The sequence below is a fragment of the Taudactylus pleione genome, unplaced genomic scaffold, assembly GCF_031769625.1.
Source record: "Taudactylus pleione unplaced genomic scaffold, aTauple2 ptg000155l, whole genome shotgun sequence".
Lineage (NCBI taxonomy): Eukaryota > Metazoa > Chordata > Amphibia > Anura > Myobatrachidae > Taudactylus > Taudactylus pleione.
In genome coordinates, this window is record NW_028284557.1 from 6,170,439 (window position 1) to 6,195,550 (window position 25,112).

The 25,112-nt window shown below is 43.3% G+C and overlaps 1 protein-coding gene across 3 annotated transcripts in view; it reads right to left on the reverse strand.

Annotated features, from left to right (window-relative positions):
• The window catches only part of IKZF3 (IKAROS family zinc finger 3), a 44,740-nt gene extending 21,585 nt beyond the window's left edge, over window positions 1-23,155 (reverse strand). The window contains exons 1-6 of one of the 3 annotated variants that reach the window (XM_088474727.1): window positions 23,105-23,155; window positions 18,185-18,319; window positions 7,129-7,365; window positions 5,283-5,450; window positions 3,837-3,938; window positions 2,420-2,536 (exon numbers count right to left, since the gene is read on the reverse strand). In XM_088474727.1, coding sequence (XP_088330853.1) covers window positions 2,420-2,536; window positions 3,837-3,938; window positions 5,283-5,450; window positions 7,129-7,365; window positions 18,185-18,319; window positions 23,105-23,144 — 799 coding nt within the window. In that variant the 5' untranslated portion in view covers window positions 23,145-23,155. Of the gene's footprint in view, window positions 1-2,419; window positions 2,537-3,827; window positions 3,939-5,282; window positions 5,451-7,128; window positions 7,366-18,184; window positions 18,320-23,104 lie in introns of those variants that run through there. The other 2 variants (XM_088474726.1, XM_088474728.1) reach the window with 2 other exon arrangements.
• Between the last annotated feature and the right edge of the window lie 1,957 nt (window positions 23,156-25,112).

Below are 25,112 nucleotides of genomic sequence, written 5' to 3' on the forward strand. Positions count from 1 at the left end.
GGGGGACTACTACTACTGGGGGCACTACAAGGGGGGGACTACTACTAGGGGCACTACAAGGGGGGAACTACTACTAATGGGGACTACTACTACAGGGCTCACTTCCAAGGGGTGGGTACTACTACTGGGGGCCCTACAAGGGGGGACTACTACTAGTGGCACTACAAGGGGAGGGGACTACTACTAGGGGCACTGCATAGGGGGGAGGGGACTACCACTGGGGGCACTGCATCGAGGGACCACTGCTGGGGGCTCTATATAAAGGGCAATACTGTGGGTACTGCATAGGGGGGAGACTACAACTAGGGCCACTATTTAAGGGGCACTGCATAAGGGTTACCACTATTGGGGGCACTGCATGGGGGGAGGACTGCTACTGGGGGAACTATATAAGGGGCACTGCATAGGGGGTACCACTATTGTGGGCACTATATAAGGGGCTTAATACGGGGGCAAAAGGGGCACTGCACAGGGGGGACCACTACTGGGGCCACTATATAAGGGGCTTACTACTCGGGGCACAAGGGGCACTGCACTACTCGGGGCACAAGGGGCACTGCACAGAGGGGAACACTACTGGGGGCACTGCATAGGGGGATCACTACTGGGGGCACTACTGGAGGCCTGCATAAGGGGGTCCTCTCCTGGGGCACAGGGGGGCACTGCATATGGGCACTATGACAGGGGGCCGCCTCCTCCCTGGAACACTTGAGGGGGGAAGCGCTGTAGCAGGAACGTTCTTCGGGCACCCTGGCTACACGCTACTCCTCTGCTAGGGCTGCCTGCATGCATTTGCCCCCCAGGCTAAAAGGTGCCAGCCAGCCCCTGGCCACCCCCCAGATGAAGACGCCTACAATAGACTTTTATTAGAAAATCAACAGTCCTTTATTTAAATATTTTCTTTACAGGAGGACTACAGGTGCCAGTGGGCCCTTAATGTCCGGGCATGTAGGCACTTGTGGTTCTCCAAGTGCCGGCATGCTGGGGTAGGCTTGCTGGGACCTGTAGGCCACCTGTAAAGAACAATATTATCATACCATGAACCCCGCACCCACTGCCACCAAGGGAGTGGGGCATAGCACAGGGCTATTTTTTTGGGGATCCTCACTTTCCGAGGAATTCCAGCACCGGGCTGACTAGTTTAGGGATGGTTAATGTGATAGCAGGGGGACTCCACACTGTGTATACCTCCTGCTATGGCATTATCCCCCTGGCTGGTTCTGTCTGGTGCTGATTACTGTTAAATATGAGCCTACAGTGTTTTTTCTTTTTCTTTTTTAAAGGGGGTGGGGGGCTGGGGGGTGTTAATCAGCCAGTGCCTCCCCAGCCATTGACCTCACTGCACGCCACTGGTATAAGGGCCTCTCTGGGAATTGGCCTCTGCACTGGGTATTTACCTGCAGCTAGCCAGTGTAATTGTGCATTCCTTGAGACAGGCCACTCCCATCCACCTATCAGATTTTAAACATAAAGCAATATGGTTGGACTTGTCCTCTAGGTTTTAGAATATTATTTTAAAAAAACCAGCAACACATACAGCAGACATTCTGTCCACTAAATGGCCCTACACCCTAATAAGTAATGAAATCAATGGCATTACATACTGATATGCAATGACAATGACAAACATGGTGGGTGCTATCATGTAAAATCAGAGCTAAAGTAAGCAATGTCTTTGGATTTAAAATGAAAACATTTACCACATATTGAGATACACATCAACATCCTCTATCTGCAGTGGCCAATATAAATAATGTACACCACTCCTTTTCCTGCTAGCACTAGCTATCTATCTTGTCTATTTCTAGATCAGTAATATACTGGCAGAAGGCCATGTAATGTCCAACCTCGCAGTATTGATTAAAACATCAGTAGGATGCAGTTGGAAGATCTCTGTATAAAACTGCTATAATTTAAAAAGAAACACAGACACACTCTTCCTCTTGGCAGGATCAATGAGTGATTAACAAATTAAAAGTTTACATCACTTGGTTGGTACCATTTCACTAATCTTGTGATTCTTCTGGTGTATTTATTTGCAGACGTTTGCATACCAGTGCTCTGACTTGACCTGGACTTTCTGCAAGCACCTGACAGCAACAGGTGCCGTTGTCCTGGTCTGGTAAATCCTTCCCCTTTCACAGTTCATGCTTCAACAATTATACAGTCTTCCCCTTCAAACCCAAGCTAAACAGGCCCTGTCTGCATTGCATTGTTATTTTACAGAGCTGGAAACAGGTTGTGAAACCCAGGAACCCTTAACAATGAGGGAGAAGAGGGTGTGTGGGGGAAACCAGGGTAATGACAGCAAAGGCAAGGCAACATAGGTATACAGCCACATATAAAAAGGTCAGTGACGATCCACAGCAACAAGGCGCCACAAGTCGGTTACTGCTTGCTCCCAAATGCAATCTCTTACCAATAAACTTTTGTGGCATGGAGCTTTTCCTTTTTGCCACATTGCTGGCTAAACGATCCAGGACCAGAGCCCGGTCACTTCTCATTTCTGGCTTCATCTGCTTGGGCTCGTCGACAGCTGCAGCGGGGAGGTGGAAAGAGAGTAATAATAAGTGAAGGAGAAAGGCACCTTTTAGCATGCAGTATATTAATCTCCCCACAATAAATTTCATGTGGTCTATTTTTGCCAGCATTCTATAGGTTTTCTTGTGGTCAAAGTAACACAGCTCAGGCAGATGCAAATGTCAGATTTATTGACACAGAAACAAAAAATAGCATTATAGCCCATATAATCAGCATCACTGTATCTACATGTCCAAGAGCCAATGACAATTAGGCTGTAAGGAAGGAGGTACAACACTTTTGAATTTGCATCTGTCTTTTCCCCTCTTGTCAGACCGTATTATATACAAATTTTACTTTACACTTTTTAAAATTAAGATGTCTATTTATGCAATGTTCTTAAATGTTTTCAGTTGACCACATAAAAAGCAAAACAGTGATACATTGATAAACTGCGAACATTAGATGTGCATTTGAAGTTGTTGGCAAACCAGTAAAACAGTTATACAAAAACAATATAGGGCAAAAGATGATTAGATATTAAATAGATTTGCAAGCTAACAAAAGACAAGACCATGCAGATGTTCATACAGACCAATCAAAAGATGGAACATAATGTGACAAATGATGGATAAAATAAAAATGTTAGGTGGTTATAGACTACTAAACATATACTGAGCAAACATCGGCCTATAACCTCTAATAGTGCATAGGCCACCTGAAACTGCCTTGTGTCTGACCATTTTCTGTCTCTTGTCAGTGTTTCCACTGTGCTGGTTTGAGGTTTTGTCTTCTCTCTCAATTCAAGGCGAGCACACGGGTATCCTCGCTGTCTAATAGCAGGCATTGCTTCCTGTCCCTTCACATTTGTGGTCAATGGAGGAAGGAGAGTGGAGCAAAGGGGGTGGAAGGTGGTTGTATGCAAAAATTCTGTCTTGTGCACAAGATGATTATGAAAGACTGAGACAAGTCTTCTAGAAATATTACATAAAATGTTTAACATTTTACTGTTTTCAAGACAGTATATCTGCCGTATAATCTCTGAATAACATTGGCTGTAAACTGATTTTTTTTTCTTTTACAGTGAAATGCATTATTATTTATACTGCATGCCATCATACATTCTGTCCTATCCCTAGTTAGTCTGCCCACACACAGAAACAAAAAGCTTTGAGGATGACACTACAGAAACTAAGACAAACCAGACGAGAAATAGTGCAGAAAAATATACAGTAAAAGAGTTATTATAATGTGTGTCTACCTAGGGACCATAGTATCTGTGTTAATGACACAAAAAATAAACCCACCAGACTCACTAATGTTTTGCAAATAAACACGACACCTCTCCTTGTGTTCCTCCAAAGAGCTTCGCTGCTTGTAGCTACGTCCACAGAACTCACACTTGAACGGTTTCTCCACTGAGGGCAACAAAAGAATAACTTGAGTCTGTAGCTCTGCACTGCAACAGCTTATAACTGTCTGTATTACTGAAATAATGTGTAAAAAAGAAGAGGGAAAAGGACTCCTGTAGCGGGGCACACTCCAGTAGAATATAGGGGTCACATAAAATATACCTTTTATTTAAATTATTAAAATATTACTGCCAGGCAAGAAAAAAACACACATACATAATGAAATAGTGCAAAGAAAAAACAGTAAAATACAAAAATAAGATATGTAGTTCACAACTGGACGTCACCTATACCTCAGGTAATATAAGTAATCTCTGGGTATGATATACAGTATATAATTGTGATAATAGTCAACACAAATAATGTTTGAGATAAATCCCTCCTAGTAATATAGGGTTAAATCGATGTAAAATCAATATAATAGAGGAGACATACCTTGTATGCAAACAAAACATATCAATTGGGTACAAGAGTGCATATGTGAAGTAAATCTTCACGTGTTAGAGTGAGGCGAGATAAGTGAAACATAAAGAAAATATAAAACGTGATTAAAAGGCTGATCACCACGTTATGATATACAATATAATGCACAATTGCTCAGTAATTGGAGGCGTCCCTCCCTTCTGCCTGGGAGAAAGGGGGTAGAGAAGTTCTGACTGGATAGTATTGAACAATAAGAGATGGTTGCACTTATAAGTCAGATGCTGCTTTTCCTCGTCATACAAGTATCAGACGAGGAATGAGTGTCACTGACATATGGCAACTACGAAATAGTACAGATTGCCTCTGCTGTTAGTGTCCTCCTAACCCAGAGTCCCTGTTGCCCAATGGCAGCGCAAGGAGTCTGGTTAGTGACAACTAATGAGAGAGCAAAGAGGGTAGAGAAAGGCAAAGATACCTGTCTCTTATTCTCCCAAGGCAGGAACGTGGTGTGGGGATACTCCAGTGCGCATTGGGTCCCCTACAGCTGTGAGGCCGACGCGCGTTTCACCTCCCTTTGTTTTTTTCTTGCCTGGCAGTAATATTTTAATAATTTAAATAAAAGGTATATTTTATGTGACCCCTATATTCTACTGGAGTGTGCCCCGCTACAGGAGTCCTTTTCCCTCTTCTTTTTTACATGTTATTCATACTCTGAGGGTGCACCTCTTCTCTAGTAACTGCAACATCTAATTATTTCAGTGGATTCTCCTGTGCTATTGTTTCTTTCCCATTACCCAGCTTTCCCCTCCTTCCCCTGTATAACGTTTACTGAAATAATGACAAGCTCAGTCACGTATGATAACGTTTTCTTTCCATGTTCTTTAAAATGTTATAGAGAGATGTAAAGGATAGTGAAGGTTTGCTCACCAGAGTGCGTGCGGAGGTGCCCAGACAAGGCATCTCTCCTTTGGCAGGCATAGCTGCACATGTGACATTTGAATGGTTTCTCTCCAGTATGCAGCTTGCCATGTCGGAGCAAGTTCCCCTTCTGGGTAAATGAAGCGCCACATTGATTGCACTGGAAAGGACGTTCCCCTGAAATAAGATAATGATGGCCTTTGAAGTCTAGAGCCAGTCTCTCATGGAAAGCAGGGTATTACAATAACCGCACCGGATCATGTGGTATCATGATCAGGTCATATGCAACATACCACCCAAAGGTCCACATTGCAAATACAATAAGTGGCCACTTAATCATATAATAATGAGTTACTTTCCCAATTGCCTTTAGGGGCTTGAATTTGTTTGGGCACAGCCTCAGCAAGGTGTAGAAAATATGGATCAGGAATGCTGGCCTAGGGTGACTCTAATCCTTCCCATAGTCTTTACACATTGTCTGGAGGTACTGTCAATCATTACTTCAAGTAGCTTGTTCCATCTAAACCTAAATATTCCCAATAACTAGTAATTGGGCAGGCCAATGATTTAGGTGAATTTACTATAATGTACTATGAGTTTCCTGGCCTTATAGTGCAGAGCATTGTCTTGTTGAAAAAGCTCTGGTCACATAATTGCCATAAGAGATTCCCCTTATTCTCAACCATGTTGAAATTTACGGTGGCATTCAAATAGTTTTTTAATTTAAGAAAAATTAACAATACAATTCATATTATAAAAACACACTTGCACTATTAGACATCAACTGCCATCTTTTTTTGCTAAAAACTGGGATTCATCACAGTGCTCCAGTGTTTGTATCCCCAAGCCCCTTGTGACTCCATCCTCCTATTTTTCACAGACAGATGTGAGCTCGGGGGGGGCGGCTTCCAGACCCCATCCATACAAAGGTAAAATGAGTTGTACATTCTCATATGTCACTTTCGGCCCCACTGTCACACTCAACCATTAGATTACAGACTGGCTTGTCTGCTGCTCTGCACATTCTCGCCTTTAAGACTTCTCCTGTGCTGCTAACCACCTCTGGATCTCAAACTATCCACCAATGTTCACCGCTTCACCCAAACTCACATTTTTCTAAAAACCTACCTTCCCTCCTCCTAACACATTTTCTCCCGTCACACATCCACTCTCTCATCCAGTATCACCCTCTCTTTTGGACACTCATTCATGAGCAGGGCCCTCTTCCTGTGTGTACTACTCCTACTTCCTTAGTTAGCCATGTCACCAGCAGATCTTTATCCTGCACTTCCTCTCTGGGTCCTGGTCACCATATGTCCCTTGTCTCCTAATCCCCGTTTAGTAGCTCTGTTCCACTTTACTTCTACCATGTCCCTGTGTACAGGCTCAATTCACTCTGATTTGCTCACTTTTCTGTCCACATACTTCTAATTCTTGTCTCTTCAAGTGAGATTCTCTGTCCCAATTTGTACCTTGCTGATATCTGTTCTGCTATTCATAGCTGTATGTTATTGTGTAATGTTCTGTATTGTAATTTAATGTACTGTTTTGCTGTATGCTCCTTATAGGGCACTGCTGATCCATTGTGGTGCCTTTTAAATAAGTGATAATACTAATTGAGGCATACATGATAAAGCATATAGCAAGGTAGCTGTTATCACACTGAACCTATTATCCCTTGCAATTATAGAGGCACTGTAACATGGTTGAAGTCATAGCTTTAAAGATGTGATAACACATACTTAGAATGAAAGATCTAATGGGGCCTATGAATGTAGAAAGAAATGGAAAGACCATCACAAGACATTGTACAGGATGTTGTAGTTCAGCAAAGTTCTGTAAAAATGACACCTACCTGTATGGCTTCTCTTGTGTACTAGTAAAACATTGAGGCTGTTGCAGGAGAGTCCACAGATGTCACAATACAGTTTTCCCAAACTGGGTCTGGTCGGATCATATGATGAATGGCTTTCTTGATGGACGCTGTTGTAGGCTGCACAATCTACACCATATTCATATGACAAGTCAATCCCTTCTGGGTGCTTAGTGGCTGCCAACTCTGCAGATTCATTTTTTATATTCACAATATCCTCTGTAAATGAGAAGTACAAAGATTCATCAGTAATTGAAATTATTGAGCATATCTGTAATTTATTATTAAAAGTTTTATATGAGTATACACAATGCAAACAGAGTTTATGAAAGAAAATAGATTTCCATTAATAATTTGTCAATTGTAAAGTGTCCCATTAAAAGGTAGAACCTTTGTAATCTGGGGCCCGTTTGGTCAACAACATTTGGCGCCAATTTAATCTTGTGTGTCTATAGATTGTATTAAAGTACGGCATATTTTACAATTTTCCATTACATGACGTAGTACATGTTGTGAATACTGCATTTGTTAATATTTACATCTCTGTAACATATATATATATATATAAATATATATATTTATATATCTGCAATGAAAAGAGAGGGCGCTTCATAGTGCAAAAAGTTTATTTAAAAGTTGGGTGCACATACAGCAATAGTGCCCGTACCTATTATAAAACTGTGTGGGCTTAATACCACATGGTTTGATATATACACATCCACCAGCAATCAGCTCCTACCGCAACCTCCAGCGAGTGCCGGGTGCCGTCGACGCCTGCTGGATGCAGGTCCCACCGGATCACTTCACCGCGTCTCAGAAGCAGGGAGCCGTGCTAGGAAGGTACACATATCGTCACAGACTTTGTCAGAGGGATGGGCTCTGTGAGGTACAACAACCCTTTTAAGTCTTAAAACAGCCTCATCAGGAAAATTAATTCCTCTCATGTGAGCGTTCTGTTCCTCTCATGCTCACACACCGTAATCTCATTAGTCTCTACCACGAGTGCAGCACATTCATTTTAACCATTTACTAAATGGATGATATTCACATAAAACATAAAATCTTACAATCTTATACCTATAAAATCCCAATATATAGAGACCAATTTACATACTAATTGTAATAAATAGAATATACTGAAATATCCGCAGGACATATCCTCGGGTTCACATTTACATATCTACAGATACATATCATATCTTTTTCTCTGAAATTCGTTTAAGCCTCAGTTTTAGAAATAACGGCACATCAATATCAGAGCATACAACAATACATAAAACAATGAAGATTACCCAAACAAGTATCAGCGACTAGACTAAATTGAAAAGACTATGAAAACATATTGGGGAAGTGATGATATAAAGAATTAAAGAATTAAAAGGAGAAATACATCGAGTGGTGACATAGGATTAAACAATTCGGTTACTGTGTATCAACACTCATTGAAATTTAAACACTCCTTATAATTTAGTGTCATTCATAGTTCTAAATCTAGTACTAAGGACATGTGTATCACCACACTAGTGCAACACTGTATCCTAATCACGCTCATTGCCCACATTGTTTCAACTTAGAAACTGAGTAATTTCCACTCCTTCATTCAGTCCTTTGGGCACTAGAGTTCCCAGGGTGACGATCCAATATGACTCCCGTTTCAGAAGGGGAGACATATTGGATCGTCACCAGGCTTAAACGAATTTCAGAGAAAAAGATATGATATGTATCTGTAGATATGTAAATGTGAACCCGAGGATATGTCCTGCGGATATTTCAGTTTATTCTATTTATTACAATTAGTATGTAATTTGGTCTCTATATATTGGGATCTTATAGGTATAAGATTTTATGATTTTATGTTTTATGTGAATAACATCCATTTAGTAAATGGTTAAAATGAATGTGCTGCACCCGTGGTAGAGACTAATGAGATTACGGTGTGTGAGCATGAGAGGAATAGAACGCTCACATGAGAGGAATTAATTTTCCTGATGAGGCTATTTTACGGCTTAAAAGGGTTGTTGTACCTCACAGAGCCCATCCCTCTGACAAAGTCTGTGACGAAACGCGTTAGAGAGGAGCTCTGTGATGATCTGTGTACCTTCTAAGCACGGCTCCCTGCTTCCGAGACGCGGTGAAGTGATCCGGTGGGACCTGCATCCAGCAGGCGTCGACGGCACCCGGCACTCGCTGGAGGTTGCGGTAGGAGCTGATTGCTGGTGGATGTGTATATATCAAACCATGTGGTATTAAGCCCACACAGTTTTATTATAGATGCGTGCATTATTGTTGTATGTGCACCCAACTTTTAAATAAACTTTTTGCACTATGAAGTGCCCTCTCTTTTCATTGCAGATAAAAAGTTTTTTCCTTGAGGGATATTAAGGATTGAAGAGAGGAGTAGCGGTTTCAGAGATCTGAGACCTAGTGCATTAATACGTTTGGACATTGATTTGTGGACATTGATGTGTGGATGTTCTATTACTGTATAATAGATATAAGGAGCACCTGATTGTCATTTTTGTATATATTTATATATATCTATATCATAATTTGCTGACTCTCCTGCAAGAAAGGGCAAGTCTCCTCGTGGACTGGCCGCCACTCCTCCCACCACTTCCCCCTGCAATTACCTGGCAAAAGTGGGTGGCCCGGAAGGGTCTGATAATAAGATTTGTGCTGAATCACGCCATCGCAGCCCCGCCCCTGCTAGAAATCAGCATTCTATAGCGGGCCACAATGATGTGATTACATTGCCATGCCCCCGCACCGCCCACCATTGCCGCCACCACGCCCCTTGCAGTGCCGACCTGGCTACCCCCTTCCGGAAGGGGCAGCCAGAAAGTTGGCTTGTATGATATAAACTGTATCTTATATATAAAATTCATTGGTCTGTTTGTCTGTCGGGTGCATTCGGACACCCCTGCACCGATTGGGATGAAACCAACGCAAGGTGGTTCAGTTGGATCCTGGCCAGGTTTTAGGGGGCTAGGGTCTGGGTCGGACCTCCCTTTGGTCGACGCTGGGTAGAACTTTGACAAGGGGAGCCTGTTCTGAGCCTTCCACTGGATGGATTTGAATGAAAACGTCACAGAGTGGTAACATTGGATCCCAGAAGACATTGTAGGGGGTTGAGGTCCCGGTCAGACCTCCCACCTTCCACTAGATGGATTTGGATGACTTCACATAATAAAACCTAATAACTCGAAGATTTAAACCCGGGCAATGGGTAATTCAGCTAGTGTATATATTACATAACTCAGAAACTGAACAAATTTTTGAATGATAACGACGTCGTTAACGACAAATCGTTAAAAAATCGTTACGTGTTTATGCACCTTTAGTTTTCCTTTATGGTGTATGTAAAAATAATATAACTGTCCCAAAAATATACACTGGTTTACCAACTCGGTTCACACGGGGGACAAAATACAAAACTTGTCAGTAAAACCCCTAAAACATTTGCAAACCAGAATTCTATTTAAATCCAACCAGGGTACTTCAACTAGCAAAACCCACAAGCATCGAGCACCTTAACTGGCTGACGCTCCTTGGACACAATTCATATATGAGCAGTCTGCTGAGAACTCACAGCTGCCACACTAAGGTAATTACCACATCCTGAGCCTGGGCTGCAGCCTGTGAGTCAGCCCTGCTCATAACCCTTCCATATTGGTTTGGTGCAGCAGGAGCTTTGGTTTACTGTGGAAAAAATACCTACAGTTACTTTAGCGCTAGCCGAATTTCTGGTAACATGTTTACCGTAAAAAAGTGGCTAAAACCATCAAGTAATGGAGATGTTTCAATTTGTAAAGGTCAGGTCATAATGTTCACTTTATAACATAACAAGATAAAGCTGTCTACTGCATTATAATAAAATGGTCGCTGCACAGTTTTAGTATTAGATCAATAGTGCATTGTAACAAGTCCCAGCATGCTCTGACAGCTTTAAGCTAGAAGAGAATACTGGGGCTTGTAGTTTGCAGCACCTGAACATCCCATGTTGTCTAGGCCTGCTTTATAGTACTGCCAACTATCAATCGCTGAAAATCGCAAGATTATGACTATTCAGTTTTCCCTCTAACACAGAGGTTGTCAACCACAATCCTCAAGTACATTGGTGCCAAGAGGGGGAGGGGAGTGGATACTAACTAGCCGAGACAGGGCTTGATGAAGGGGGCCATAGGCCTGATTCAGAGCCGGACGCTATTTGCGTTCGCTCGTTCAGAAAAAGGGGCTGGCTATTTAAATTGACCGTTCGCTCTTTGCGGTCTGTTGACGCCTCTATGTCTGAACGAGCGTACAAAAAATGCGGTCGTTATTTAGAAAAAAACGCCCCCTGGCCGCTCGCCTCATACATCATCTCCGCTATTTGTTAGATTAATCGAGTACATCGAAAGGCGTATGAACTGCTCGCTATTCTTGTGGTTGCATTATCCTACCGCAATCATGCGAGCAGTTCTGGCTAAAAGACACCCAACTGACGTGGTCGATGACGCTGCTTTGTTAATTATGCACACCCTTAAAACGCCCGTTTTGACCGTTTGGGAAGCCTGCGTTCTGATCTCCACTCCCCGTCTTCAAGCACCTTCCCCTGTTACCACCCACAAACGCCTCACTCTGTCACTGAAATTAGCAGGCATTCGCTATTTTGCGAGCACACGATTTTCGACCGCACTGACTGGTTCGCGCATGTGTACTAAAACCCGTACGCATGCGCAGATGTGCGAACATCGCTCGGAGCGAACGAGCGGCCGCTTACGAGCGGCTCTGAATCAGGCCCCGGGTCCGCGTATTCCTCTCCCCCTTACCTGTCAGCGGCAATGTCTCCCCAGCCCAGCACACGCTTCTGTGCGCTGGGGTGCAGAAAGGCTGCTGGCGCTAATCAGCAGCAGCAATCTATCCTCTGGCTGTGCAGGTGAGAGGGGGAGTGATCCCACTAATCGTGTCCCCCCCCTGTACCCTAAAAAACTGCAAATAAATATTGGGGATGTACCTAAAAACAGGGATTTTCCCAGACTTTGCACCTGGTCGGGAGTTGTGAGAACAATTTGTGCATCTAACTGATTAGCAAAAACCTTGCGCCTGGCCACATTAACTCACAAATCAGGTTAAAGTGACTAATTGGCGATGCCTCATAGTGGCTTTGACAGCCTGCTTTAATTACATTATTTTAAGTGTGGATATACAGTAAATTAATTTAATTGTATAAAATGTGGCTAGATGGATCAACATGTGTCCCATCAAGTATATATGTATAGCTTTGAATGCAAGCAGAAAAAAGTAGTCAAGATTCAATTATGCAACATGGGTATGACATGGTTATGTTTTTGCACAAGTGCCCATGACATTATTCAAACTGAAATCTTCTATGTGTGGTTTGTGGCAAAACAATATACTTAAGGTTTTAGTAGTTAGAACTTAGGCATTACAGGCACTGTAGACCAAACGTCTAATCTAGGACACCCAATATAGGGGCTGCTTTTGTGGCAACCTACAGGGAGTGGGTGGTAATGTATGAAAAATGAGCGGCACACCGACAGTAGATAAGAATGAGGTGCTGCGAGTGGCTTGTGGCAGGAAGAGCTGATGCTGCAAGAACAGGACAGGCTAATCATTTACGCTAATAGGGTTTGGGGAAAGTAGACTCTCCTGGTCAGGTAGTAATTTAAAATAATTATTTTAACACACTCTACTCTTCATATTTTTCAGTGCATTCATTGTTATAGTTATAGTCTCTAATTCCCCCCTGAACCATCTTTGTATAAATCAACCAGACTGCAGCACTGTTACCTTGACTACAACTTTCTAAATACTGTATGCCGCCCTCATAAGTGACAATTATGTTTAATATAATATCACCTATGTATAAATGAAACGCTACATATAATTTATATATATATATATATATATATATATATATATATAATATATAATTCCAGATAGGTCCACACTCACGTCTTCACAAACATTTTGCTGGGGTAGCTTACCCAAAAGAGGGTCACAGAACCACCCTTAGAAGACAAACATTTGAAAAAATGGGGTGCACTCACCAGTCTTCTGAATAAAACTCCTTTATTAAATTATGACATAGCAGGTTTCACATTAAATCGACGTTTCGGTCCCAAGTTTGAACCTTTGTCTTTGGACGAGACCCTACCACAAGGGTCTCGTAGCAAGCCCGATGGTCGCGATAATCGCGACCATCGCCAGGCTGCCCGCTAAAGCTGTGGGTGGTCACCCACAGCTTAGCGAGTGGCCTGGAGGCCGGGGTAAAAAAAAAAAACGTTGCGCCCTGATTCAGAGCTAGCGCTCGCAAATAGTGAGCGCCTCTGAATCAGGGCCTAAGACAATTTACCTAATACAGGGCCTGATTCAGAGATGTACGCTTACCCGATGGTTAGCGTACATTTCCAATGGTGGGAGGATTGCGCATGCGCAGGAGGTGTACTGCACGTGTGCAGCCCTACATCTGCGAGTTCGCTCGCAGAGCCTCTCGGCTGCAGCCTGATTGACAGGCTGCAGCGTTTTGGTAGGCAGAGTGGGGGAGTTCCTGGGCAGCGTTCCCAGAAATGGGGGCATGTCATCCTTGTTTTCTGGGAGGGACGAGGTTACTAGATGTCTTTTGTTTGCATAGGAGCAATTTCTGTTATATGTTTAGTGGCCTTGTAGCTAATACCGCAATGTTATCCTTAATGACTTATTATAATTCAAACAATAGTAATAAAGCTCTAAGAAGCTAACATTCACAACTGGGGTAAATTTTAAAGCATTTTCTATAGGTTCATACAATGAAGAGCTGCAGAATATGTCATTTTTATATCACCTTCAGTCATTTTTATATCTTTTACTCTCAGTGTACTGCTTGGTTGGCCATTATTTATCTAAATTATATAACTCACAAAGGTAAGAGGACATTAAGTGTAGTAGTTTATATATTTTAAATATAAATACTGAATAATGTACATTAATATATATTATGCACAAAATGCCGTAATGCATCAGTCATTATACATCATTAAACAATCACAAAATGCTTTATTGGGAAGTTTGCATTAAACCACTGGTGTGTATTTCCTGTATTTCTCATCAATAGTTGTACTACGTAGCTATCTTATGACATTGCTGCCTAGTTGGAAGTGAAACCATCAATAGTCATGCAAATGGAGTATGTTACTCTACATTTTTCATAATAGAATTTCAGCATATAACATTGGATACTTATGTAGACACTGGTGAGTACCAGATCAAAATCACACAAAATATTTTAATCTGTACTTAATTAAGAAAACAATTGTGGAGGTCTATTTATCAGTGTGCAATGTTAAGGCTCATTTTCTAGTCCTTTTAATCAATAAAATATTGATTCGCAATCTGAATATCGGTAATACTGGCCCAAAGTGGTATGGGGTAATATAATTGCGTAGCTGGGCCATTCTCAGGAAAAATCCAGGTGTGATCCATCTGGCTCATGCATGCACAATAGAAATGAGAACCCAGACTTTATTTTGTGGTCTGCTAAAAATAGTTATTTTTTTTTTTAAATGTTATATTCTAAACATAGAAAAGCATAAATATTTTTTCTATGTCATTGTTAGTTTTGTTAAATAGGTAAGTTCTTGTTGAAATCTACAGGCCTTTGGCCTAATATGATTACACTTATCACTCCAGCTAGTTCCTGCACACACCTGCACCGCAACACCAATCAGCAAGTCCCTGCACACACCTGCACCGCATTGCCTTTCAAACACACCATTGGCCCCATAAGTCACCTGACCACACCCCCACCCCCGGAAGTGCACTACATAAGAACCTCAGAAGCACTGATCCTCTCACACCTCCTTGAAGAAGGCACCTGTGCCGAAATGCGTTGGAGACCCTCACATCAAACCTGACACCGATTCAGGCTGACCTCCACTAAAGATCCCCATCCCCACCAGGGACCGCCAGTGCAGAAAGCTCTCAGCCCACCCGCCCGCTGGTCCGCACCGCTCACACCTCCAGTGACCGGCTCCACCCCGGAGCAGCCTCTCTCTCTCCCCCCCCCCCTCCCAGGCGTGCTCAGCAACTGACTCCTGGCCAGGGTTGTCTCCACCGTCGATCCCCATTTCCACGAGGGACCGTCAGTGATAACAGCACCCCGCACAACCGTCCGTAAGTCCGCACAGCCAACATCACCAGTGACCAGCTCCATCCCGGTCACACCTTCTACATCCCCCCCTCCTCCCTGGCTTTTTTCGAATTAGTATCCCGGGCAGGCCACCCCCCAGGGGTGGTCCCAACACACACGCTGCAACCCAGCCTCCCAGCGGCTCACCCATACACACCTCTGGCTCCGCACCACCAGCGGCACGACCAAGAGCCAACTTCAGCTGCACGCTCTGGTCGCTGACCTCCACAGACCAATCAGAACAGCCGTGCACCTGCAGCACACCAGCAACACGCTGATCCAGCTCACCAACAAACCTGCAGCTTCCAACCTACATGCAACGGCTGCAATGTCGACCTACATCACCATAACAAAAAACCTAACGGTAGGTAAGTACTGCCAAAACTCACACCAACACGCGGGACGCCGCACAGGTGTTCCAACCCACTTTGCACATCCCCCCACCCCCCGAGACTTCCTAGACTGTCGACCATAGGTCCAGCAGGGGTGACGTGCAAGGTCACTGAACCGCACGGGAAGGAGCCCCCTGGAAGGGTCCACCTACCTCTCCAGTCTCATCACCACTCATCACTGAACCCCACCCACCTGCCCGGGATCTCAACAGAGCAGCATTGTGACTACTCAATAAAAGATTTTGCCCCAAATTACTGTGTCTCACTGGCCTCATTTTGATCCTATTTTATTCCCCTTTTTCACATTACTCCAAACTACACTCCATACCCAATCACACCCTCCTTCTCACTCCCAAAACACCACCACCAGAAGAAACATTCCAATTAACACCACTCACAAACACACACTAGTCATCACCATCACCACTATTAGCAGGAAGAGTGCACCTTACCCCCCCTACCCCCAACTCTGATACCATGATGTAAGAAAATGAAAAACCCCAAAGCTGGCATCAACTTTATAAAGTCACTGTGATAATTCGTATCTTGCTTCTGGAATAATAGTGAAATAATTATTTTAATACAAATTAATGAAATGGTGATATGCATCTATCACCATGTGTTGTTTGTGTCACTTATGGGGCCTATTCATCAACACTAAAAATGGAGGTAATTAGGTTTAGAACTCGCATGGAGTTCTACCTAATAACCGGAGGAATTCATCATTCCTCCTCTCCATAAGTATCTATTCCGAAAAGCTGTCATTTTTGCCATGACAGCTTTTCAGAAAAAATATACTGCTCTAACTTACCGCAGCTGTAATCAGTGCTGCGCATGCACCTTTACATTCGCAAAAGCGGCACATGCGCAGCACTGATTACACCTGCGGTAAATCTGTTTGTCCCCCCATTTACTCCACTCCCCCTCCTACTTGGCCGCCTGTCACAGGCTGCAGCCACGTTTAGAGCAGGAAGTTCACTGGGGCTTGCAGGAACAAGATCCTACCGCAAGGGTCCCGTCACAAGCCCGATGGTCACGACCATCACGGCCATCACCTGGCTGCTCGCAAAAGCTGTGGGTGGTCACCCACAGCTTAGCGAGCGGCCAGGAGGCCGGGTCCCAAAAAAAAAGCGGCCGCCCTGATTCAGAGCGAGCGCTCGCTTTTTGCGAGCGCCTCTGAATCAAGCCCATAGTGTATTTAGCTCTGTCTTGGGCCTGATATATGAAACTTTACATGTTGTAACTAACATATTTCACATCTCAAAATACAGTAACATGCACATTAGGCCCCTGATTCACATCTCCAAGCACAAAGGCTTCCAGAACTGTAAATATGGACACAAGTTGTATACGTGTGCGATGTGACACATCTTTTTTTTATTTTTAAAGACACTTTTTATTAGAGCATCAAACAAATCATATAGATGAAGAATAATGGCCCTCATTCAGAGACGGTTGTAAGAAGCGATCGCTCTCTCTGAATGAGGGCAGCCGCTTCAATTTGGAAGTGCGGCCTCCTGGTCGTTACTTACCACCCACAGCTTAACGACCGACCAGGTTGATGGTTGCGATGGTGATCACCATCGCGACCATCGGGGCTTACGACCAGACCCTAAGGTTGGGTCTGGGCACTCGTAAGCCCCAGGGAGCTTTCTGCTCTGATGGAGCAGGAAGCTCCCCACTGACATCACTGATGAAGTCAGTGCTTCCGCCCACAAAACGGTAGGCGTTGGTTAAGGAACGCCTCCGTTTTGGAAACTACCCCCCCGGCCCGCCTACCAAACGGGGCGAGCTGTCGATCAACATCGACAGCCGCCCCTTTGGTAACGAGCTCCGGAGTGTCAGAGTTTCTCTGTTGCTCCGGGGCTCGCGCACGCGCAGTGTGGCTGCTGCACGTGTACAGGACTAACCATCGAGTCGGTTACGAGCGCATCAGCGCTTGCGACCAACTCTGAATAAGGTCCAATGTGTCAAGTAAACAGAAGAAAAATAGAAAAACATTTACATGTTCATAATTGTGTATAGTAATATTGCATAAATGTAGTCATTTACATAGCTAATGCGCCCAGTACCACTGTTACTATAGCAAGTACATATCAAATACAGTAACATTTCCAAAGACACATCTTTATGTTGCACAACTTGCACTTACATGCAATTCTAAATTAAGCCCTTACAGAAACTACAAGAGTGAACCTTTCCTTTATAATAAATGAGTTATATCAGCGTGTCTAACACAGCAGCTAAAGTGATGATGTCATATAATTTGTCACAACAACTTAATCTACAATAACAATGGATACAATAAGAACACAACAGATATGACCTAAGACAAAGATAATTTGGGTGCAGTTTTACTTAAAGCGTCTACTATGCTGCAGAAACTCATAAATCTATATCACAAGGATTTATGCCAGTTAAACAAATCAGTACAAGAGTTTAATCTGTTACACACTGAGACACAAATGTGTTCACCTACCACTGCCATCCTCTTCTTGTAGATCCACCTGCTGCATGCCCTCTGACTGAGACCCATTCTCTGCCCCACAGTGCTGGTATACGCCAACATGCACGTCTGTCTCTGACACTCTCTTTGAAGAGCAGACACTGAGATCTGAAAAAAGAAAGTCGCTCACTGCCTGTACAGTATGATAGGAAACTGCAGTACAGTCTGAAATCATTTTACTAAATAAAATAAGGTGAGATCCAGCAGGGAAACACAAGTTGCGTAAACATCCAGATGGTCAGCTTTAATGAAATAAGAAATGAAAGCAAACCAATAGAAATAATCCAATGTGTCTTTCCCACACTGATAATTTTTCTGATGTACAACCATTGGGAGCAGTGGCAACTCCAGAGGTGGGGCTGTAGCACAGTCCAAAATTAAAATAAGGGAGCCACACCAACTGCCAGTGAGTCCCAGCCATCTGTGTTGGACAGCGTTTGATATGGCAGTTGGTGTGGCTCCCCTATTTGAGTTTTGGACAACGCTGCAGCCCCACCTCTGGAGCTGCCACTGATTGGGAGTGGGGCTACGTGGATACTTTCTCTTACTGTGACACAGCCTCCAGATGTTGGTTTCATGGTGTTTTCAATGTAACAAGTGACTTTCTCCTAACAGATTTCTACTATTGGACCAAGGTCGTACTTTGCATGACAATACTGCCACAACAAACTTTTTATAATGACGTCAATGGAGGTCTCAAGCTTCCACAGTTGCATGACATTTATCCGGTTTCTGACTGGAAGTTAATGTTGTACAAATGACCCTTGTTGGATGGATTGCAATAGGAAAATATAGGCAGGCTCCCTGTTTGCCAAGATACTGCCCCACCACCAGATTTTTTCCGGAAAGGGGGCATCGTCTGTTCCTGTCACACTGGGAAGGTGGCGTTAAGCAGTAGCATCATAGCACTGCACCATACTCACAGCCCATCACTGCAATGCAGGAGCAGCAGCTAGCAGCTTCAATGGTAAACAGCCAACAGTAATGCCAGATGTTGAGCCCCCTCCACCCTTGCCAGCAGCTGGCACTCGGTGTGGGTCGCCCATTGGAAAATAAAGAGACTGAATAATGACGTATGACACTCTTTCAGTGTTTTGGGCACCCCTAAACCTTGAGGCCTTGCCTACATTCATGTAGTAGTAGCACCTTCCCTATTTACATAAAACTATGTAAGTCCTGTGTTTGATACATAGCTATAGATTTTGAAAAGATGTTCAATATAGATAAATGTGCTCATGTAGAGGTAGATGCCCTTGCTCTCCAAATGTATGTAGGAAAAGCCAAACATGCAAACATAATGTAATTACATGTATATGTTGGATACATTTCAAGATGCGTTCAGCAAACCGGCATAAGGTATACATCAGGCGTAGACAAAGTAACTTGAGGTATTAGCAGGGCCCCCGGGTACTGCAGAGGGCACAGGTCATGCAGCATTCCACTATGGTTTCAAGGGGACATGATAACGGCACCATGGGGGCAGAGGTGTAGCATGTGGCCAGGGAGCCCGGAGCACGAGCGTGCTACCGCGGCCTCCCCCGCCCCCCCAAAAAAGTGTGTGCTATATAATATAACCACTACATATATACACATACATGCATTTCAGGGTCACACATACATACAGGGTCACACATACATACAAACATATACACATACAGGAATGGTCACACATACATACAGACAGGGTCACATACATACATACATTCATGCACACATACACACACACAGACATACATACACATACAGGCAGGGTCACACATTCATACATACATAGACACACACGCACACATACAGGCAGGGTCACATACATACATACATACATACACATGCAGGCAGGCTCACATACATTCATACACACACACAGACATACATACACATGCAGGCAGGGTCACATACATACATACATACATACAGACATACCTACGCATGCAGGCAGGGTCACACATTCATACATACAGTACATAGACACACACAAACAGGCAGGGTCACATAGATAGATACATACAGACAGACATACATACATACACATGAAGGCAGGGTCACACATTCATACATACAGTACACAGACACACATATACAGGCAGGGTCACCCACATACATACATACACATACAGGCAGGAAGGATCACACATACAGTACATACACACATACATACATACATACAGGCAGGAATGGACACACATACAGTACATACAGGCAGGAAGGGTCACACGTACACACATACAGTACATACAGGCAGGGAGGGTGATAGACATAACTACTGGGCTATTACCTGACCTCTCTTACCTTAATGTGGACCCCGCAGCTTCTTCCTCGACATGCTGCTGTAGCCCCTCCCCCTGCTGGGGTCATATGAACATGTGCAGAGCTCCACCAATCAGGACTCAGCACAAGCTCCTCTAGTGACCAGGAGCCTCTCACTAGAGCAGGAAGGCAGGACAGGACGCTGCTGTTGCTGCTGAGGACCCGGCACAGGCTGTCAGTTACTTGACAGCTACTCTGGAGTCCGACTGCAGGGTGCCCTCTGGTAAGTAAGGCACCTGGAGCTCAAGCTCCAGTGGAACCGCCCTCCCTACCAGAGCCGTAACTAGACTTTTTGGTGCCCTGTGCTAGAAAGAGCATTGGCGCCCCCCTAATTTTTCAAAGGGACATAATGCACCCTAAAAAAGGCTATGGCTTCATGGGGAAGGGCCAGGGAAGATATAGGAGAGGCCAGGAGATGCTGGGGATGAAATAAGAGGAAGCTACATGCAAGAATGATAATAAACAGAAATTTGACATGCCCAAACAGCGCCCCCTGACCTGTGGTGCCCTGTGCAATGGCACCGGCCGCACTACCCTAGCTACGGTACTGCTCCCTACGCCCCTGCATGGGGGGAATGGTAACGTCTCTCCTGCACTCACAGGCTAGTACTTTAAACCTGCCCCACCCCCCTCTTGGTGTCACTCGGCGTACTTATAACTAAGGATAGCATAGAGATGTGGCTTGACAGTGTTAGTAGTAAATTATAAAATTGCATTACCATTTTTGTACACAATGTAATAATGGAATGAAGTGTAATGCACAAAAAAATAGTGTCCTTATAGTATTTAATAAATGCAAAACTTAAAAATTCAATATAAAATGTAAACACCTTTCTGTTGTTTGCCCCATTAAAAATCAAATGAGAATCTTCTTTCCTGCAGTAGTCCAAATGGAGATGTCAAATAAGTATGGTGAATAGCCTGCCAAAGTACTGCTATACAATTGGTCCTTGACCCAACAAAATGGTACAAAAGTACTGCTATACAATTGGCCCTTGACCCAACAAAATGGTATAAAAGTACTGCTATACAATTGGTCCTTGACCCAACAAAATGGCATAAAAGTACTGCTATACAATTGGTCCTTGACCCAACAAAATGGTACAAAAGTACTGCTATACAATTGGTCCTTGACCCAACAAAATGGTATAAAAGTACTGGTATACAACTGGTCCTTGACCCAATAAAATGGTATAAAAGTACTGCTATACAATTGGTCCTTGACCCAACAAAATGGTACAAAAGTACTGCTATACAATTGCTCCTTGACCCAACAAAATGGTATAAAAGTACTGCTATACAATTGGTCCTTGACCCAACAAAATGGTATAAAAGTACTGCTATACAATTGGTCCTTGACCCAACAAAATGGTATAGATTTAAATAAAATTACTGCTATACAATTGGTCTTTGACCCAACAAAATGGTATAAAAGTACTGCTATACAATTGGTCCTTGACCCAACAAAATGGTACAAAAGTACTGCTATACAATTGGTCCTTGACCCAACAAAATGGTATAAAAGTACTGCTATACAATTGGTCCTTGACCCAACAAAATGGTATATATTTAAATAAAAGTACTGCTATACAATTGGTCTTTGACCCAACAAAATGGTATAAAAGTACTGCTATACAATTGGTCCTTGACCCAACAAAATGGTACAAAATTACTGCTATACAATTGGTCCTTGACCCAACAAAATGGTATAAAAGTACTGCTATACAATTGGTGCTTGACCCAACAAAATGGTATAAAAATACTGCTATACAATTGGTCCTTGACCCAACAAAATGGTATAAAAGTACTGCTATACAATTGATCCTTGACCCAACAAAATGGTATAGATTTAAATAAAAGTACTGCTATACAATTGATCCTTGACCCAACAAAATGGTATAGATTTAAATAAAAGTACTGCTATACAATTGGTCTTTGACCCAACAAAATGGTATAGATTTAAATACACTTGGAACCTTGAAGTGTTATTTTTCTGGGACATAAGCCAGAGGAACGCCCAGTGGTCTGTTGAGCTGTTTTATGTGTATTGTTTATATGTATATTATTCACTTCCACAATACAGCAACATATGTGGAGGTGTTGGAGGCCTGCTATATCTTGTGGCTGCTCTATAACTATATGCTCAGATATTAACCTGATATTTTAGAAAACAATTTTATATACTGTCATTTATGTAAATTGTCTTGTAATTTTGTGTGCTTATATATATGTACATTTGTATGTGACATTAAATTGTATTTATTATTATTAAGCTACAGGGTCTCCAATCAGCAGCGCTTTTTATTATTCTCTTTTTTGGCTCTCACAACTTGAAATAAGCTAATGATTATAGTACTATCAGTTGGAGGGTTCAATGCTCAATCAGTCAATCAGAATCAACATCTGCAGCATAAGACATATTATAATTATACTGTATATAATTTCAGCATTGGTCCAAAACTAACCACTTCTAACAGTGGAGCTGGTATTTCTAAAAACTAAATGCCCTGCAAATCTATAATTACCAAAATAAAAATAGAGACCTTCATTTTACATTTAGGATCATGAAAAACATGGGGATTGTGTTACCTGCTGGTTGTGGTTGCTCCTGGTAGTTCACAGAGTCCATACTTCTGTCAACATCTGAAAAAAAAAAACAACCCAAAATTCTATAATTATTAAACTAAAAGACAAAACCCAATATAAACCTTTTACAGTTCTGCAAGTCAAGGAATAAATACTTAGTAATTGCACAGTTATTTTCACACTGTAGAAGATGTAGCAATGCATCGGGCACAGTCACATGCACTAGTCACAAGCAGTGTGCATGTTTATCTCATGTTTGAATAAAAGCAAAATCTACCAGGAATGCTGTTCAGTATAAGAATTGGACATTATGGGCCTGATTTAGAGGTACATGCAGTGTTGATGCAGCACGCAATCAGCTGGCGTTTTCAGTCTTTGCATGAGTCCGATCTGTACTGTGCATGTCTCCCGATGGTTACCGCCAGCAGCCAGTGACGTGTGGTGAGGTCAATGGCTGAGGAGGCACACATGTAGATGGGTCTGAATGCTGGGAGTCTGTCTCACCCCGTACTCACTGTAACTCTCCTCTCACTACACTTGCGGGCCTATTCATCATGACATAGTTATCACTAGTGATAATTATGCTTTAAACTCGCTGCAAGTATAAAAAATGTTTTGGAGGCATTCATCTTGCCTCACTAAAAGTAACACTTCTGAAAAGCTGCTCTTTTTGCATTTGCAGTAGCTGGGGGTCCACAAGGATTTCCTCACTGCTGCATGTCTCTCCCCTCTCTATTCCCCACTGTCTTTCACCCCCTTTCATCCCTCCGCGTCCTCTGGTGTCCATTCCAGCCACCGCGGGTGTCCGATCCGGCCCCCCTCCCCCCCAACGGGTGTCGGATCTGGCCCCCTCCCCCCATAGGTGTCCGATCCAGCCTCCCCGTCCATCCACCCCCGAGGGTGTCCGATCTGGCCCCCCTCCCCCCGCATGTGTCCAATCCGACCCCCCCCCCACAAGTGTCCGATACTAAAATAAGGGGATTCTTGAAATTATAGAGGCACAATTATAAGCAGGAGATATCTGTGATATCTCCTGCGTTACGAGAATGATGAATGGGCTGATACTTAAATTTTACAAAATTAGGTGAAAGTGTTATTTTTCACCTGCTTTTGTATAAATTAAGTGAATAGACCCCTAAACTTCAGTGTCCATTGATTCTCCTACACACTGTGTCTTCTCTTGCGTCTGCTGACTGAGCTCCAAACTCTAAACACTTCCTGACACATCCAAGGTGTTCATCAGTGCTCAAGACACACCCCCAATACTCTGAGGCATGCCTCTATCAGCTCTTTCTGTGCATCTTACTGCCCGTGGTGTGGCACCGCCCCCAGCTCTGCAAACAGTGTCTGACTATACAGAAGTGAGGCTGAGCTGTTGCTGCCTTATCCTTCGTTTCCCTGCAGTCCCAGGGAGCTCCACAAATCTGGCGGAAGAAGATGTTTATGTTATAAATACCTTCTTTGTATTATTATAATCATTTTTATATGAAACCTCAGGAGTATAATAGGGAAGGCTCTGCCTCATCTGCCTACCCTGACTGCACGTCCCTGCCAGTAGCCGTAGCATGAATTTGGTCGCAGAGAGAGGCAATTTCAGTGGGCGTTTCTGGGTGTAACAGTAGGGTTGCTAGTCAAGCTGCGTCTTTTGCCGCAGCTGCACTGACACCTGCGGGGATGTTCAGACAGATAATGTGAGCCTACTTAGGGCTGGTGAATGTTCCATATTGCGGCTGATGGTGACCCTTAATGCGCACAGTCGCGGATTAGCTCTGCAGCCAGTGGGCGTCTCTGTACGAAGTCCATCAGCCACGGCATTAGCATAAAGACGCAGTCGCACTGCGGCAAAAGATGCAGTTGGGGCTGCAAGTGTGCTCCTCTGAATCAGGACCTGTGTGTCAAGAATCAACAGTTGTAGACTGAAGAGTATGAGTGTCTTATTGTGATGGTCCTATTGACGATCAAACTAGATGTATTATAGTAAGATCATTATGATTCTGATTTGCTGGTAACA